This window comes from Dreissena polymorpha, chromosome 15, assembly GCF_020536995.1.
Source record: "Dreissena polymorpha isolate Duluth1 chromosome 15, UMN_Dpol_1.0, whole genome shotgun sequence".
NCBI lineage: Eukaryota > Metazoa > Mollusca > Bivalvia > Myida > Dreissenidae > Dreissena > Dreissena polymorpha.
In genome coordinates this window covers 6,380,022-6,397,499 of record NC_068369.1, presented here as the reverse complement: position 1 = coordinate 6,397,499, position 17,478 = coordinate 6,380,022, and the positions used below count along the sequence as shown (strand labels likewise).

The following is a 17,478-nucleotide window of genomic DNA, read 5'->3' as shown; positions in this document are numbered from 1 at the left end:
TCAAAATGTGCAGCTTTATGAGAACGCCACTTTGAAATATTTTTTTTTGACCTTTGACCTTGAAGGATGACCTTCACCTTGACGGATGACTTTGACCTTGAATTCCACCACTCAAAATGTGCAGCTTCATGATAACACCGCTTTGAATTATTTTTTTTACCTTTGACCTTGAAGGATGACCTTGACGGATGACCTTGACCTTGAACTTCCACCACTCAAAATGTGCAGCTTCATGATAATGCCGCTTTGATTTTTTTTGACCTTTGACCTTGAAGGATGACCTTGACCTTGAAGGGTGACCTTGACCTTGAACTTCCACCACTCAAAATGTGCAGCTTCATGAGAACGCCGCTTTGAATTTAAAAAAATTAATTTTACCTTGAAGGATGACCTTGACCATGAACTTCCACCACTCAAAATGTGCAGCTAATGAGATACACATGCATGCCAAATATCAAGTTGCTATCTTCAATATTAACAAGAGCTTGTCACAGTAGTGCCCAATCCCCGCGGAAATGTGTTTGCTTGTATGACAACATTTGTTTGAGAGAGTACAATAATATTTGTTAAAAAAAATAAAGGGAGATAATTCATTATGCTCCGGACAAAAATTTACTTTGAATTTAAATAAAGGGATATAATTCAAACACTAAGGTAGGTAGAGTTATGGTTCTTAGTCACTGCACTTCTCCTAGTTGCCATCTGTTTAAGTTTGAAGTTTCAAGTAAATCCCTTCAGTAGATTTAGAGTTATGCTCCCTCCGGACAAAAATTTACTTTAAAATTAAACAAGAGTGCCAAACTGTCACAAGATACGCCCGTTTTAAGACTTTGGACAACTTGATAACTTTACCATGACCCATATTTGAACTTGACCTACATATCATCTAGACACAACTTCTGACCAAAGTTGGTGAAGATCTGATGAAAACTACTTCAATTAGAGAGCAGACACCATGCTAAATGCTTGAAATGCACTACGGGACCTCGTGACCTAGTTTTTAACCTGGCAAGACCCATATTTGAACTTGACCTACATGTAGATATTGTCTAGACACAACTTCTGACCAAAGTTGGTGAAGATCGGATGAAAACTACTTCAATTAGAGAGCACTTGCTAAATGCTTGAAATGGTTTAAGTGACCCTGTGACCTAGTTTTTGACCTGGAATGACCCATATTCCAACTTGACCTAAATACTGTCTAGATACAACTTCTGACCAAGTTTGGTGAAGATTGGATGAAAACTACTTCAATTAGAGAGTGGACACCATGCTAAATGCTTGAAATGCACTAAGTGACCCTGTGACCTAGTTTTTGACCCAGCATGACCCATATTCGAACTTGACCTAGATATTGTCTAGATACAACTTCTGACCAAGTTTGGTGAAGACCGGATGAATACAATTTGAATTAGAGTCCGGACAAAGTGGCGCCGTTGAAAATGCACTAATTGACCCTATGACCTAGTTTTTGACCCGGCATGACCCATATTCGAACTTGGCCTATATATCAACTAGATGCAACTGCTGACCAAGTTTGGTGAAGATCGGATGAATACAATTTGAAATAGAGTCCGGACAAAGTGGCCCCTTTGAAAATGCACTTATTGACCCTATGACCTAGTTTTTGACCCGGCATGACCCATATTCGAACTTGGCCTAGATATCAACTAGATGCAACTGCTGACCAAGTTTGGTGAAGATCCGATGAATACAATTTGAATTAGAGTCCGGACAAAGTGATGCCTTCCGCCCGCCGCCCGCCCGCCGCCCGCCCGCCGCCAAGGGGTTTCACATAATACGTCCCGTATTTATACGGGCGTATAAAAAAGGGGAGATAATTCAAAAACTAAGGTAGATAGAGTTATGGTTCTTGGTCACTGCACTTCTCCTAGTTGCCATATGTTTATATTTCAAGTTTCAAGTAAATCCCTTTAGTACATTTAGAGTTATGCTCCGGACAGAATTTACTTTAAAGTTATATAAAAGGGGAGATAATTCAAAAACTAAGGTAGATAGAGTTATGGTTCTTAGTCACTGCACTTTTCCTACTTGCCATCTGTTTATATTTCAAGTTTCAAGTAAATCCCTTCAGTAGATTTAGAGTTATGCTCCAGACAAAAAATAACTTTAAAATTATATAAAAGGGGAGATAATTCAAAATCTAAGGTAGATAGAGTTATGGTTCTTGGTCACTGCACTTCTCCTAGTTGCCATCTGTTTATATTTCAAGTTTCAAGTAAATCCCTTCAGTAGATTTAGAATAATGCTCTGGACAAAAATGTACTTTAAAATTATATAAAGGGGAGATAATTAAAAAACTAAGGTAGATAGAGTTGTGGTTCTTGGTCACTGCACTTCTCCTAGTTGCCATCTGTTAATATTTCTCGTTTCAAGTAAATCCCTTCAGTAGATTTAGAGTTATGCTCTGGACAAAAATTTACATTAAAATCATATAAAAGGTGAGATAATTCAAAAACTAAGGTAGATAGAGTTGTGGTTCTTGGTCACTGCACTTCTCCTAGTTGCCATCTGTGTATATTTCAAGTTTTAAGTAAATCCCTTCAGTAGATTTAGAGTTATGCTCCGGACAAAAATGTACTTTAAAATCATATAAAAGGGGAGATAATTAAAAAACTAAGGTAGATAGAGTTATGGTTCTTGGTCACTGCACTTTTCCTAGTTGCCATCTGTTTATATTCTAAGTTTAAAGTAAATCCATTGAATAGATTTGGAGTTATTCTCCGGACAAAGTTTCAGCCGGACGGACAGACGGACAGGACCAATTACTATCTCCCGTCCGAAAATTTTTCGGCGGGGATAAAAAAGTTATGGCCAATGTTAAAATTTTCAGACGGACAGACACCATATATTTGACATTTGACCTTGAAGGATGACCTTGACCTTCACCTTTCACCACTCAAAATGTTCAGCTCCATGAGATACACATGCATGCCAAATATCAAGTTGCTATCTTCAATATAGAAAAAGTTATGGCCAATGTTAAAGTTTTCGGACGCACAGATGCCATAAATTTGACATTTGACCTTGAAGGATGACCATGACCTTTCACCACTAAAAATGTGCAGCTCCATGAGATACACATGCATGCCAAATATCAAGTTGCTATCTTCAAAAGTGAAAAAGTTATGGCCAATGTTAGTTTTTTTCGGACGGACAGACAGACTGACTGACATACTGACGGACAGTTCAACTGCTATATTCCACCCTACCGGGAGCATAAAAATTATTTTTTAGGGGTGGGTATAGTGTGAGGGTGTGGTGGTCATTTATTAGATGATCTTTTAAAAAAAAAATTGGGGGGGGGGGGCGTTGGGGATGGTTTGGGTGGAGTCTATTGTGGTATGTCAGGTAAGAGTTGTTTTGTCAAAGTATCAAACAAATCTAATCATAAATGAAGAAGTTATGGCAATTTTAGCAAAATTAAATAATTTGACCTTGAGAGTCAAGGTCATTCAAAGGTCAAGGTAAAATTCAACTTGCCAGGTACAGTACCCTCATGATAGCATTAAAGTATTTGAAGTTTGAAAGCAATAGGCTTGATACTTTAGAAGTAAAGTGGATCTAAACACAAAAATGTAACCATATATTCAAAGTCAAAAAAGGGCCATAATTCCGTAAAAATGACAAACAGTGTTATGCAACTTGTCCTTTACTGTCCCCTTATGATAGTTTGCGAGTGTTCCAAGTATGAAAGCAATATCTATGATACTTTAGGGGTAAAGTGGAACAAAACACAAAACTTAACCAAATTTTCAAGTATAAAGGGCCCATTATTCCGTCAAAACGCCAGTCAGAGTTACATAACTTTGCCTGCACAGTCCCCTTACGATAGTTAGTAAGTGTTGCAAGTATGAAAGCAATAGCTTTGATACTTTAGGAAAAAAGTGGACCTAAACACAAAACTTAACCAAATTTTCCATTTTCTAAGTATAAAAAGGGCACATAATTCTGTCAAAACGCCAGTCAGAGTAACATAACTTTGCCTGCACAGTCCCCTTATGATAGTTAGTAAGTGTTGCAAGTATGAAAGCAATAGCTTTGATACTTAAGGAATAAAACGGACCTAAACACAAAACTTAACCAAAATTTTCAATTTTCTAAGTATAAAAAGGGCACATAATTCTGTCAAAATGCAAGCCAGAATTATTTAACTTTGCCTGCCCAGTCTCCTCACGATAGTTAGTAACTGTTACAAGTTTGAATGCAATAGCATTGATACTTTATGAGAAAAGTGGACCTAATAGCAAAACTTAACTTGACGCCGACGCAGACGCCAAGGTGATGACAATAACTCATAATTTTTTTTCAAAAAATAGATGAGCTAAAAAACGTATGACCCCGTGACCTACTTTTTGACCCGGCAAGGCCCATGTTTGAACTTGGCCTTAAGATCATCTAGATACAACTTTTAACCAAGTTTGGTGAAGATCGGATGAAAACTACTTGAATTAGAGAGCGGACAACATGCTGAATGTTTAAAACGTACCAAGTGACCCCGTGACCTAGTTTTTGACCCGGCAAGGCCCATGTTCGAACTTGGCTTAGACATCATGTAGATACAACTTCTGACCAAGTTTGGTGAAGATCGGATGAAAACTACTTGAATTAGAGAGCCGACACTTAATACGGACCGACAGACAGACCGACCGACTGACCGACAGACAAGTTCACTCCAATATACCCCCCTAAACTTCGTTTGTGGGGGTATAACAAAAGCATTTTCAGTTCCTGGAAGTCTTACAGCATAAGCATTCAAAAATAAGAAAACATTTAAATGCATGTAATGTTATCATGCATTACTCATAAAATTTACTTGGTTAAAAAAAACACAAAATGAAAATCCAACAGAGGACATCTCAGAAGTACCATATTGCTGCCACTATGACCAAAATATGATTATACAATTAGGATTATTTATGAGCCTTATTCTGGAAAAAAAAGTGTTATCCAAGATTAGCCTGTGCAATCCCACAGACTAACCAAGGACTATTAGCCTGTGCAATCCCACAGACTAACCAATGACTATAAGCCTGTGCAATCCCACAGACTAACCAAGGACTATTGGCCTGTGCAATCCCACAGACTAACCAATGACTATAAGCCTGTGCAATCCCACAGACTAACCAATGACTATAAGCCTGTGCAATCCCACAGACTAACCAAGGACTATTAGCCTGTGCAATCCCACAGACTTACCAATGACTATTAGCCTGTGCAATCCCACAGACTAACCAAGGACTATTAGCCTGTGCAATTTCACAGACTAACCAATGACTATAAGCCTGTGCAATCCCACAGACTAACCAAGGACTATTAGCCTGTGCAATCCCACAGACTAACCAATGACTATAAGCCTGTGCAATCCCACAGACTAACCAAGGACTATTAGCCTGTGCAATCCCACAGACTAACCAATGACTATAAGCCTGTGCAATCCCACAGACTAACCAAGGACTATTAGCCTGTGCAATCCCACAGACTAACCAATGACTATTAGCCTGTGCAATCCCACAGACTAACCAAGGACTATTAGCCTGTGCAATTTCACAGACTAACCAAGGACTATAAGCCTGTGCAATCACACAGACTAACCAAGGACTACACTTTCCACCTGAACAGGAATTTTGCTAAAAACAAAAAAATCCCATAAAAGCAGAAAGTGTCCTCCCTCATAAGCCTGTGAGGACTGCTCAGGCTGCTTTTGGACAACACTTTACGCAATTGTATTAAGCACTGTCTACTAAGAATGCTACACATGGCTAACTTTTATTTTTTGCCAGCTACCACTTTGCAACGTACAACAGTTGCAGAGTATGCATTGAGCAGATTGTCCCACCTAGATGTACCATAGTTGAAGTGTATGCATTGAGCAGGTTGTCCCACCTATATGTACCATAGTTGAAGTGTATGCATTGAGCAGGTTGTTCCACCTATAATTACCCCAGTTGCGATGTATGCATTGAGCAGGTTGTCCCACCTATACATACCACAGTTGCAGTGTATGCATTGAGCAGGATGTCTCACCAATACGTACCACAGTTGCAGTGTATGTATTGAGAAGGTTGTCCCACCTATATGTACCACAGTTGCAGTGTATGCATTGAGCAGGATGTCCCACCTATACGTACCACAGTTGCAGTGTATGCATTGAGCAGGTTGTCCCACCTATATGTACCACAGTTGCAGTATATGCATTGAGCAGGTTGTCCCACCTATATGTACCATAGTCGAAGTGTATGCATTGAGCAGGTTGTCCCACCTATACGTACCACATTTGCAGTGTATGCATTGAGCAAGTTGTCCCACCTATACATACCACAGTTGCAGTGTATGCATTGAGCAAGTTGTCCCACCTATGCGTACCACAGTTGCAGTGTATGCATTGAGCAGGTTATCCCACCTATACGTACCACAATTGCAGTGTATGCATTGAGCAGGTTGTCCCACCTATACATACCATAGTTGAAGTGTTTGCATTGAGCACGTTGTCCCACCTTTACGTACCACAGTTGCAGTGTATACATTGAGCACGTTGTCCCACCTATACGTACCACAGTTGAAGTGTATGCATTGAGCAGGTTGTCCAGTCTTGGAGAAAAGATGAACTCATCCAGAACTCCTCCAATCACCTGCAACACATAAAATGGGCTTGAAGTGAGCTGCGTTTTGGGAAAAGGGGGCTAAATGCATGCTCTTGTCACCCAAGACTATTGTAAGTTCAGTTTTTTGTTCAATTTAACTTTTTAGTGGTTTGCAGTTCTTTTCATTAAATGGGAACACAACTACTTTGCTCCAGTTGCATATTTGCACATTCAAAACTTCCTTTGACACCTTTTGATATAAACACTATTTAAAACAAGAAATGTGTTAGTCAAAAACACTATGTCCCCTTCTGCGTCGCTTTGATTTAGTTTTTTTGACCTTTGACCTTGAAGGATGACCTTGACATTTCACCACTCAAAATGTGCAGCTTCACGGGATACACATGCATGCCAAATATGAAGTTGCTATCTTCAATATAGCAAAATTTATTGCAAAATGTTAAAGTTTGGGCAAACAAACCAACAGACAGACCACCAGACAGGGCAAAAACAATATGTCCCCCACTGTAGTGGTGGGGGACATAAAAAAACATGTTAAATGATCAAAACTGAGCGATTGGCATTTCAGCAAAACCACACGTTACATCGTGATATATTATGAAATTTGACATATTGTTAATATCACATATGGATATCATTAATATTGCATACTAGTAAAATGGCATACTGGTAATCTGACATACCCGTAATATGGCATACTAGTAATATGGCTAACCAGTAATATGGCATACATGTAATATGGCATACTGGTAATACGACATACCCCTAATATGGCATACATGTAATATGGCTAACCAGTAATATGGCATACATGTAATATGGCATAAATGAAATATGGCTACTAGTCACATGGCATGTATACAAATATAGCACACTCAATTATTTTGTATATAACAGTAAAAACAAGAGAGCCATGATGGCCCTGAATTGCTCACCTGACTAACCAAATACAATCCCAACCCAGTATTCATCAAGATAAACATTCTCACCAAATTTCATAAAGATTGGATGAAAACTGTGACCTCTATTGTCTACACAAGGTTTTTCTAATATTTGACCTATTGACCTAGTTTTTGACCCCAGGTGACCCAAATACAATCCCAACCCAGATTTCATCAAGACAAACATTCTGACCAAATTTCATGAAGATTGGATGAAAACTGTGACATCTATTGTCTACACAAGGTTTTTCTATTATTTGACCTAGTGACCTAGTTTTTGAACCAAGATGACCAAAATACAATCCCAACCAAGATTTCATCAAGATAAACATTCTGACCAAATTTCATAAAGATTGGATGAAAACAGCGACCTCTATTGTCTAAACAAGGTTTTTCTATTATTTCACCTAGTGACCTAGTTTTTGACCTAGTGACCTAGTTTTTGACCCCAGATGACCCAAATACAATCCCAACCCAGATTTCATCAAGATAAACATTCGGACCAAATTTCATAACGATTGGATGAAAACGGTGACCTCTACTGTCTATACAAACAAATTGTTGACGGTTTTTCTATTATTTGACCCAGTGACCTAGTTTTGACCTCAGATGACCCAAATACAATCCCAACCCAGATTTCATCAAGATAAACAAACAGCGTTAGGCATTGTAAAGTACTGCGTCTTTTTAACGCTTCTTATAAGGGTCAGATATTTTTAAACTAATAGATTTTTATTAAGGCACCGCACTAACACTGCAAATTTTTCTATTTATATCAATGGTACAGCCCAGTAAAATCGGGCTGTCCATTTTATGGCCGTTTTCGGCTTTTTTATACAGAGTTCTATGTTTAGCAGTGTGCTCAGGCAATGGTTTATAACCGAAGTCCCGAGGGTAAACAATCCCATTAGTCAAGATAAACATTCTGACCAAACTTCATAAAGATTGGATGAAAACTGCGACCTCTATTGTCTACACAAGGTTTTTCTATTATTTGACCTAGTTTTTTACCTAGTGACCTAGTTTTTGACACCAGATGACCCAAATACATTCTCAAGCCAGATTTCATCAAGATAAACATTCTGACCAAATTTCATAAAGATTGGATGAAAACTGCGACCTTTATTGTCTACACGAGGTTTTTCTATTATTTGACCTAGTTTGATGATTTTTCAATTATTTGACCTAGTAACCTAGTTTTTGACCCCAGATGACCCAAATACGATCCCAACCCAGATTTCATCAAGATAAACATTCTGACCAAATTTCATAAAGATTGGATGAAAACTGCGATCTCTTTTGTCTACACAAGGTTTTTCTATTATTTGACCTATTATGTGACCTAGTTTTTGACCTAGTGACCTAGTTTTTGACCCCAGATGATCCAAATACAATCCCAACCCAGATTTCATCAAGATAAACATTCTGACCAAATTTCATAAAGATTGGAAAAACTGTGACCTCTACTGTCTACACAAACAAATTGTTGACAGACGGACGCACACACGCACACACAACGGATGCCGGACATCACACGGTCACATAAGCTCACCATGTCACTTCGTGACATGGTAAGCTAACAAGAGATTGCGAAGCAATATGGTCCCCTACCGGTGAAACTCCACCATTGTCAGTATTTGTTGCCAAAGCAACCAGAATTCTTGACGTAGGAACAAAATGAATTGACGTGCATAATCTCCATATTGCCATCTGTCCATGTTTCAAGTTTCATGAAAAATATGAAGAACTTTGAAAGTTATTGCAGGATCCAGAAAAGTGTGACAGACTGACAGACAGACTGACAGACAGAGCGCAAACCATAGGTCCCCTCAGGTTTCACCGGTAGGGGACAATAAGCATCTCCATGACCAGTACGTACAGCAGGTTGAGTGTCTGCAAGGTGAAGGTCAAAGTCGAGCAGCTGTTCTGGCTTCACCTGTAGTTCCCCACACAACAGCTGGACCAGCAGCGCTTGGTGCTTATCACTCTGAAGGACATACACATATAAATAAATAAATTATATATATGCTCTGTGAAAAGGGGGTTCAATGCATGTGCGTAAAGTGTCATCCCACATTAGCCTGTGCAGTCTGCACAGGTTAATCAGGGACGACACTTTCCGCTTTTATGGTATTTTTCGTTTAAAGAAATTCTCTTCATAGCATAAATGATGAAAATCTAGTTTAGGCGGAAATTGTTGTCCCTGATTTGAATGTGCAGACAGCACTGGCTAATCTGGGACAACACTTAACGCACATGCATCAAACCCCTTTACCACAGAGCACAGCCCGTATATATGAGAGTATGTAACACATTTTAAGTAATAATTGCTAATAAAAGTCTCATCTCTACAAAACCTGATTAACTGATTTGCTTTCTTCAGTTTTGGACGCATCACAGCTCCCACCTCCACCGTTCAGTTGGGATTGTACAGTCGTCGCCAACACTGGGATTCTAGCAAGAACAGGAAGGGATACTTAATTGAAAAGGCGATATTTGGCTTTATTGGTAGTCTTTTTGTGCTATAAAAAACAAAAAAACGTCGGAGACGGGTGATGCTCCCCAAAGGTTTTTTTTTGTCACAATATTGCACTATATATTCAGATAAAAGGAAACTTCTTGAGGGCACAGTAGTTTGGGGGTACAAGAATTTTTTTATAGAAAATTTCAAAGGGCCATAACTCTTGTGAAAAATCATCCGACCAGAACCCGCTGATAATATGCACATCTCCTCTTGGCAGTGAAGCTTCCCATAAAGTTTCATTGAATTTCGGTCATTAGTTGCTGAGAAATAGCCCGGACAAGAATTGCACTATATGTACAGTTAATGGAAAATTTCAAAAATTTCAAAGGGCCATAACTCTGTGAAAAATCATACGACCAGAACCCGCTGATAATATGCACATCTCCTCTTGGTAGTGAAGCTTCCCATAAGGTTCATTGAATTCGGGTCATTAGTTGCTGAGAAATAACCCAGACAAAAATTGTGCACGGACGGACAGACAGACAGACAGACAGACAGATGCACACACGGACAGACGAAGCAGCAACTATATGCTCCCCCCCAAAATAAAATTTTGGGGGAGCATAAAAATTATTCGAGGCAAATTGATCAAAGGCTATGCCATTAGGTACATTCTCATATAGTAAACTGCTTCCCCTCTTGCCTAAAGATTTATATAACTTACATGATGAAATGACTATTTGATGTGTTGTGCACTCATTTATTGGGGCTATTGTGCACTCAATTATTGGGGCTATTGTGCACTCAATTATTGGGGCTATTGTGCACTCAATTATTGGGGCTATTGTGCACTACATTATTTAGACTAATGTGCACTCAATTATTGGGGCTATTGTGCACTCAATTATTTGGGCTAATGTGCAATCAATTATTGGGGCTATTTTGCACTCAATTATTTGGGCTATCTGGTTAATCTCCAAAGTTGCATGTACATGTCTTGTCAAAGTATTTTAAAATGATAGCAGTACACAGACTTCCCTTTCATTATCAAATATAAAATTTGCATCATAAAAAAATGTGTGTAAATGCTTTGCATCAATTAAAAAACAAACATCAATTGCATATACTACCTGCAGTCGTGCACCCAATGTAGAAATCACACTAATTTAACTAAAATTTTAAACATGTGGATTAAAACAGACATATTAAAAAAATCTATGTTTTCAATATAATCTCAAACATATGGGTATAGCCTTGTCAAACAAACTTTTCCATCAAGTTTATTTTAATGATACATAGAGGATATTTGTTCATGTCAGTGTAAGATCGTTTGTTATTTCACGAGTGATCATAGAAAATATTATTTTGCTCTGATCAGAATGAAATAACAAACGATCTTACACTGACATGACCAAATTTCTGTTTCTTTTATGCCCCTTTTTCAAGAAAATAATTAACAGCTGTTTCCCTTTCGCTGAACAGTTACCATTTTTTCCTGTGCGTGCCTCAATGCATTTCAAAACACAAAATGACGTCATTAGTGTTACGAAATGACGTTATTATACCAGCGAAATTCTCCAGTTAAACTCTTTTACAATGTAAATTAACGGTGAAAAAGCATAAAATAAAAAGAAAATTTGTTGGATTCGGTGGAATGTCGATTTTAATTCACTCGTGATCATAGAAAATATATAAAAATTATTTATGACAAGAGGGCCTGAAAGGCTCAAAGTTGCTCACCTGAGATTCAAAGGAACTGACCTGTTCTGTGCAGCCCAAGATGTCATTAGAACAAAATGTTCTTACCAACTTTCATGACTAGTGAACACCCTTCCAGCCACGTTTTTCAACAGACCAGAACCATTTTCATACACATCCAAGATATCATTTAAACAAATATACTGACAAAGTTTCATGAAGATTCATAAGTCCATATAAGGAAAAATGCCCCGCCCACTGGTGGCCATGTTTTTCAAGCAACTGGAACCATTTTCAACCATGTCCATAATATCATTAGGACAAATCTTCTGACAAAGTTTCATGATGATTGTACAATAAATATTACTTCTAGAGTGTTAACAAGGTTTAACTATAGCTATATAAGGAAAAATGCCCCGCCCCCTTGGCGGCCATGTTTTTCCATCAACCGGAACCATTTTCAAACTCATCCAAGATATCTTTGGGACAAATCATCTGACCAAGTTTCATGATTATTGGTCAATAAATGTGGCCTCTAGAGTGTTAACAAGGTTTTACTAAAGCATGATATATAGCCATATCAGGAAAAATGCCCCGCCCCCTGGTGGCCATGTTTTTTAAGCAACCGAAACCATTTTCGAACTCATCCAAGATATCATTAAGACAAATCTTCTGACCAAGTTTCATGAAGATCGGAAAATAAATGTGGCCTCTAGAGTGTTAACAAGGTTTTTACTCTAGCCATATAAGGAAAATGCCCCGCCCCCTGGCGGCCATGTTTTTCAACTAACCAGCATCATTTTTGAACTCGTCCACAATATTATTGAGATTAATCTTCTGACCAAGTTTCATGAAGATCTGACAATAAATGTGGCCTCTAGAGTGTTAACAAGATTTTACTATAGCTATTATAGCCAAATAAGGAAAAATGCCCCGCCCCTTGGCAGCCATGTTTTTCAAGCAAACGTAACCATTTTCGAACTCATCCAAGATATCATTGAGACCAATCTTTTGACCAAATTTCATGAATATTGAACAATAAATGTGGCCTCTAGAGTGTTCACAAGGTTTTACTAAAGCCATATAAGGAAAAATTCCCCGCCCCTTGGCAGCCATGTTTTACAAGCAACGTAACCATTTTCTAAATCATCCAAGATATCATTGAGACAAATCTTCTGACCAAGTTTCATGAAGATTGGACAATAAATGTGGCCTCTAGAGTGTTAACAAGGTTTTACTATAGCCATATTAGGAAAACTGCCCCGCCCCCCCTGGCGGCCATGTTTTATCACCGATCTGGACCATTTTCAAACTCGTCTGAGATATCAATAAAACCAATGTTTTGACCAAGTTTCATGATGATTGGGCAAAAATTGTGACTTCTAGAGTGTTCACAAGGTTTCTCTATAGCCATATAAGGAATACTGCCCCGCCCCCTGGCGGCCATGTTTTTTCAACATACCGGAACCATTTTTGAACTCAACCAACATATCATTTAGACAAACATTTTGACAAAGTAACATGAAGATTGGGCATCAAATGTGACTTCTACAGTGTTCACAAGGTTTTCCTTTTTTTTGACCTAGTGACCTAGTTTTTGACCCAGCATGACCCAGTTTCGAACTCAGTCGAGGTATCCATGGGACAAATGTTCTGACCAAATTTCATGAAGATCCGGCAATAAATGTGGCCTCTAGAGTGTTCACAAGGCAAAACATTGACGATGCACGACGGACGACAGGCGATCACAAAAGCTCACCATGAGCACGTTGTGCTCAAGTGAGCTAATAATCTTAAAATAGAAAAAGGAGTTTCGAAAATTTGTTATTTTCACCGGTGAAATAACAACTTGTTTATTTTCATTGCTGTTCTTTCACTGCAGAAATGTATTATTTTATCATAAGGTATAAAAGAAACAAGTTTCAAACCCCTTTAATAATGACCTTCAAATGATCCAAATCTTTATGCATCATCAAAAAAGAGATATTAAGGTCGGCATCCGGGTTGGTTGTGTTAGTGGAAATAAACAATTGTTTGATGGTGAATATTTTTAATGTAGGATGTTGTTGCTGAAAAGTTTGTAAATAGTAACAAGAATGTCAAACTCATGTAAAACACTTAACATATAATAATATATGACATATAATATCAAGTTCTAAAAAAGTATGAAATACTGAAATAAACTCTATAAAAAACACCATTTGTCATCCCCAACCCTAAGACATCAATAAACTCATCCCCAATATCAACAACTCCAACTTACTCATCACTGCCTCCAACGGCACCAACTTCATCCCCACTCATTCCTTTTAGACCACAATGCCATCATCATCGCCAACCGCACCAAATTGTCTACATATAATTTAACCAGCGATCTATAAACTAAAACACTGTTTGTTTGAAGATCTTCAATTTGACCAGTATATCGTGTGTCGCATACATAAACAAGAGAGCCATGATGGCCCTGAAGAGCTCACCTGAATTCAAGGTACACCAATTGTTGAAGACTTGATCTAGTGACTAAGTGTTTTGACCCAAATTGACCCAGATTCAAACCTGGCCTTAAACCCTTTACCACTTAGATGTGTATTTTTACGCTTCTTTAGTCCCATAGAATGTTAGATTCACTTAAAGACCTTTCTTACTAAATTCAAGTTTTAACAAGGGACAAAATTGTCACAAAACCAGGTTTTCATTGTGAAAAAAAAATCTGATAAAGGGAGAAAACTCAAACTGAACTTTTGAAATGACCAAAAAAATTAACCCCCTTTGTAATTTTTTTTTTTTTTTTTTAAATCTATTTTTAGTCGTGGCGACCTTGACATTGGAGATATTGACGTGATTCTTTCGTGGGACACACGTCCCATGATGGTGAACAAATGTGCCCAAATGATTTTAAAATCTCACAATGAATGACATAGTTATGGCCAGGACAAGCTCATTTATGGCCATTTTTGACCTTTGAACTCAAAGTGTGACCTTGACCTTGGAGATATCGACGTAATTATTTCGCGCGACACACGTCCACTGATGGTGAACAAATATGCCAATGATTTTAAAATCTGACAATGAACGGACATAGTTATGGCCCGGACAAGCTTATTCCGCCAGCCCGCCAGCCAGCCAGCCAGCCCGCCCGCATTCGCCAATCTAATAACCAGTTTTTTCCTTCGGAAAACCTGGTTAAAACGGCTTTCTTTCCAATCCTTAGATACTGATGAGTAGCAAACAGCATAAAACCTGAACAGACTGCAAGTTACTTGCAGACTGTTCTGGTTTATGCTGGTTGCAAAAGCCATGTCACTTTGCTTCTTGTTATTGGTAAACATAAACATTTGAAAATCTTTGAAGTTACTGATTGAGTCATAAATGATGCTTTTTAAGTGGGATTTCTAAGAATTGACCTAGTGGCATAATTTGTGTACGGATGTGACCCAGATTTGAACTTGACTTGAATTATATCTTAATATTCAACAAGCAAATTCGTTAAATTGATATCCCCCGCCAATATGCTGCTGGACACAAAAGTATTATATTTGACACTCAAAAAAGCATATTTTCAAGATACAAAGGGCCATAACTCTGTTATTAACAGATGATGTACAATGCCATTTGGCGTGCATCATTCACTTATCCATATATATACTCATACCAAGTTTCAATGAAATCCGCCAAAACACTTCCAAGTTATGGCTCCGGACACATAAAAAAAGCATTTTTTCAAGATACAAAGGGCCATAACTCTGTTATTAACTGATAATGTACAATGCCATTTGGCGTGCATCATTCTCTTATCTATATACATACTCATACCAAGGTTCAATGAAATCTGCCAAAGCACTTTCAAGATATGGGTCCGGACGGACAGATGAACGGACGAAACGACGGACGGACAACGCCAAAACAATATCCCTCCGCCTATGGCGGGGGATAATAACAGTAAAAAACAAGTTTTATCAAGATTATGTTACGAATATGGCTTTTAGAGTTGTAAGAGGTTTCTCTAAGATTTTAGCAAATAAGCTGTTTTTTTGACACACATGACCCAGATACAAAGTTGGCCTAGATACTGTCAAGATAACATTCTGGACAAGTGTTATAAATATTGGATAAAACAAACGTGGTCATTAGAGTTTTATTTACTTATACAATTGACACATGACACACTGTGCACATAAACAGACAAAGACTGACAACAATAGCTCAGACACAGAAAAAATAATTAATGATAAATACTGTAATTAATTTAGAAAATCACTTACAATAACTTTTCTTTCCCTTTTATCAAATTCATTTCTGTGCCAACTTTTTACTACATGTAAGACATCCTTCACTAATCAATGGAACCCAGGCGTTCAAACAGGCGTATTTTGTGACAATTTGGCACTCTTGTTAATTTTGGAAAGAGTACTTTAAAAATGTAAGAGAACTATTTTCTCAAAAACCTGTGACTCCAGCACAGAAACTATACCACGAGCCCTGGTCTTCTACGAAGTTATTGAAAAACTCCATAAAAGCAGAAAGTGCCTTCCTGTCAAGACTGTGCAGACTGAACAGGCGATTCTCGGAAGACATTTAAGGCATACATTAACTAAGTTTTGCTTACAGATTGGATTCTTATTAGGCGAGAACTTCTCATCATGTCCCTCATGAGATGGATTGCAATGTTGGGCACACGCAGGATGGGTCTCTCGATGTTCACCAGTCTGTGCTCAATCCTACCTCCATTCTGAAGTGTAAAGGGTAAGGTCAATTCTAAGTCCATTCTGAAGTGTAAAGGGTAGGGTCAATTCTAAGTCCATTCTGAAGTGTAAAGGGTAAGGTAAATACTACCTCCATTCTGAAGTGTAAAGGGTAAGGTCAATTCTACCTCCATGCTGAAGTGTAAAGGGTAGGGTCAATCCTACCTCCATTCTGAAGTGTAAAGAGTAAGGTAAATACTACCTCCATGCTGAAGTGTAAAGGGTAAGGTCAATTCTAAGTCCATTCTGAAGTGTAAAAGGTAAGGTCAATTCTACCCTCATTCTGAAGTGTAAAGAGTAAGGTAAATACTACCTCCATTCTGAAGTGTAAAGGGTAAGGTCAATTCTACCTCCATACTGAAGTGTAAAGGGTAAGGTCAATTCTAAGCCCATTCTGAAGAGTAATAGGTAAGGTCAATTCTACCTCCATTCTGAAGTGTAAAGGGTAAGGTCAATACTACTCCATTCTGAAGTGTAAAGAGTAAGGTAAATTCTACCTCTGTGCTGAAGTGTAAAGGGTAAGGTCAATTCTACCTCCATTCTGAAGTGTTAAGGGTAAGGTCAATTCTAAGTCCATTCTGAAGTGTCAAAGGTAAGGTCAATTCTACCTCCATTCTGAAGTGTAAAGGGTGAGGTCAATTCTACCTCCATTCTGAAGTGTAAAGGGTAAGGTCAATTCTACTTCCATGCTGAAGTGTAAAGGGTAAGGTCAATTGTACCTCCATTCTGAAGTGTAAATGGTTAGGTCATTTCTAAGTCCATTCTGAAGTGTAAAAGGTAAGGTCAATTCTACCTCCATTCTAAAAACTTAGGTCAATTCTACCTCCATTCTGAAGTGTAAAGGGTAAGGTTGTGACGTAATAGCCTAAAGCTTGTTAACATTTGAGAAAATCATTTTACAATTTCATGGTTTTTTGCGGCCTTATTACAAGTTCAGGTTCGACACTAAGGCACAAAAACAGACATTGTCTAGTAAGATCCGTGGTCGGGCTAGTAAAACTGTGGGC

The 17,478-nt window shown here is 38.2% G+C and overlaps 1 protein-coding gene and 1 long non-coding RNA gene across 2 annotated transcripts in view; both read right to left on the bottom strand.

Annotated features, from left to right (window-relative positions):
- The window catches only part of LOC127860798 (aspartyl aminopeptidase-like), a 37,163-nt gene that overhangs the window by 10,110 nt on the left and 9,575 nt on the right, over window positions 1-17,478 (bottom strand). The window contains exons 2-4 of the mRNA XM_052399075.1: window positions 16,336-16,458; window positions 9,447-9,554; window positions 6,576-6,653 (exon numbers count right to left, since the gene is read on the bottom strand). Of these exons, the coding sequence (XP_052255035.1) occupies window positions 6,576-6,653; window positions 9,447-9,554; window positions 16,336-16,458 (309 nt within the window). The remainder of the gene's footprint in view (window positions 1-6,575; window positions 6,654-9,446; window positions 9,555-16,335; window positions 16,459-17,478) is intronic.
- On the bottom strand, window positions 1,172-1,745 carry LOC127859461 (uncharacterized). Its single transcript, XR_008039406.1, has 2 exons — window positions 1,621-1,745; window positions 1,172-1,464 (listed from the first exon to the last, which is right to left on the bottom strand). It is a non-coding gene; the product is annotated as an uncharacterized LOC127859461 (long non-coding RNA).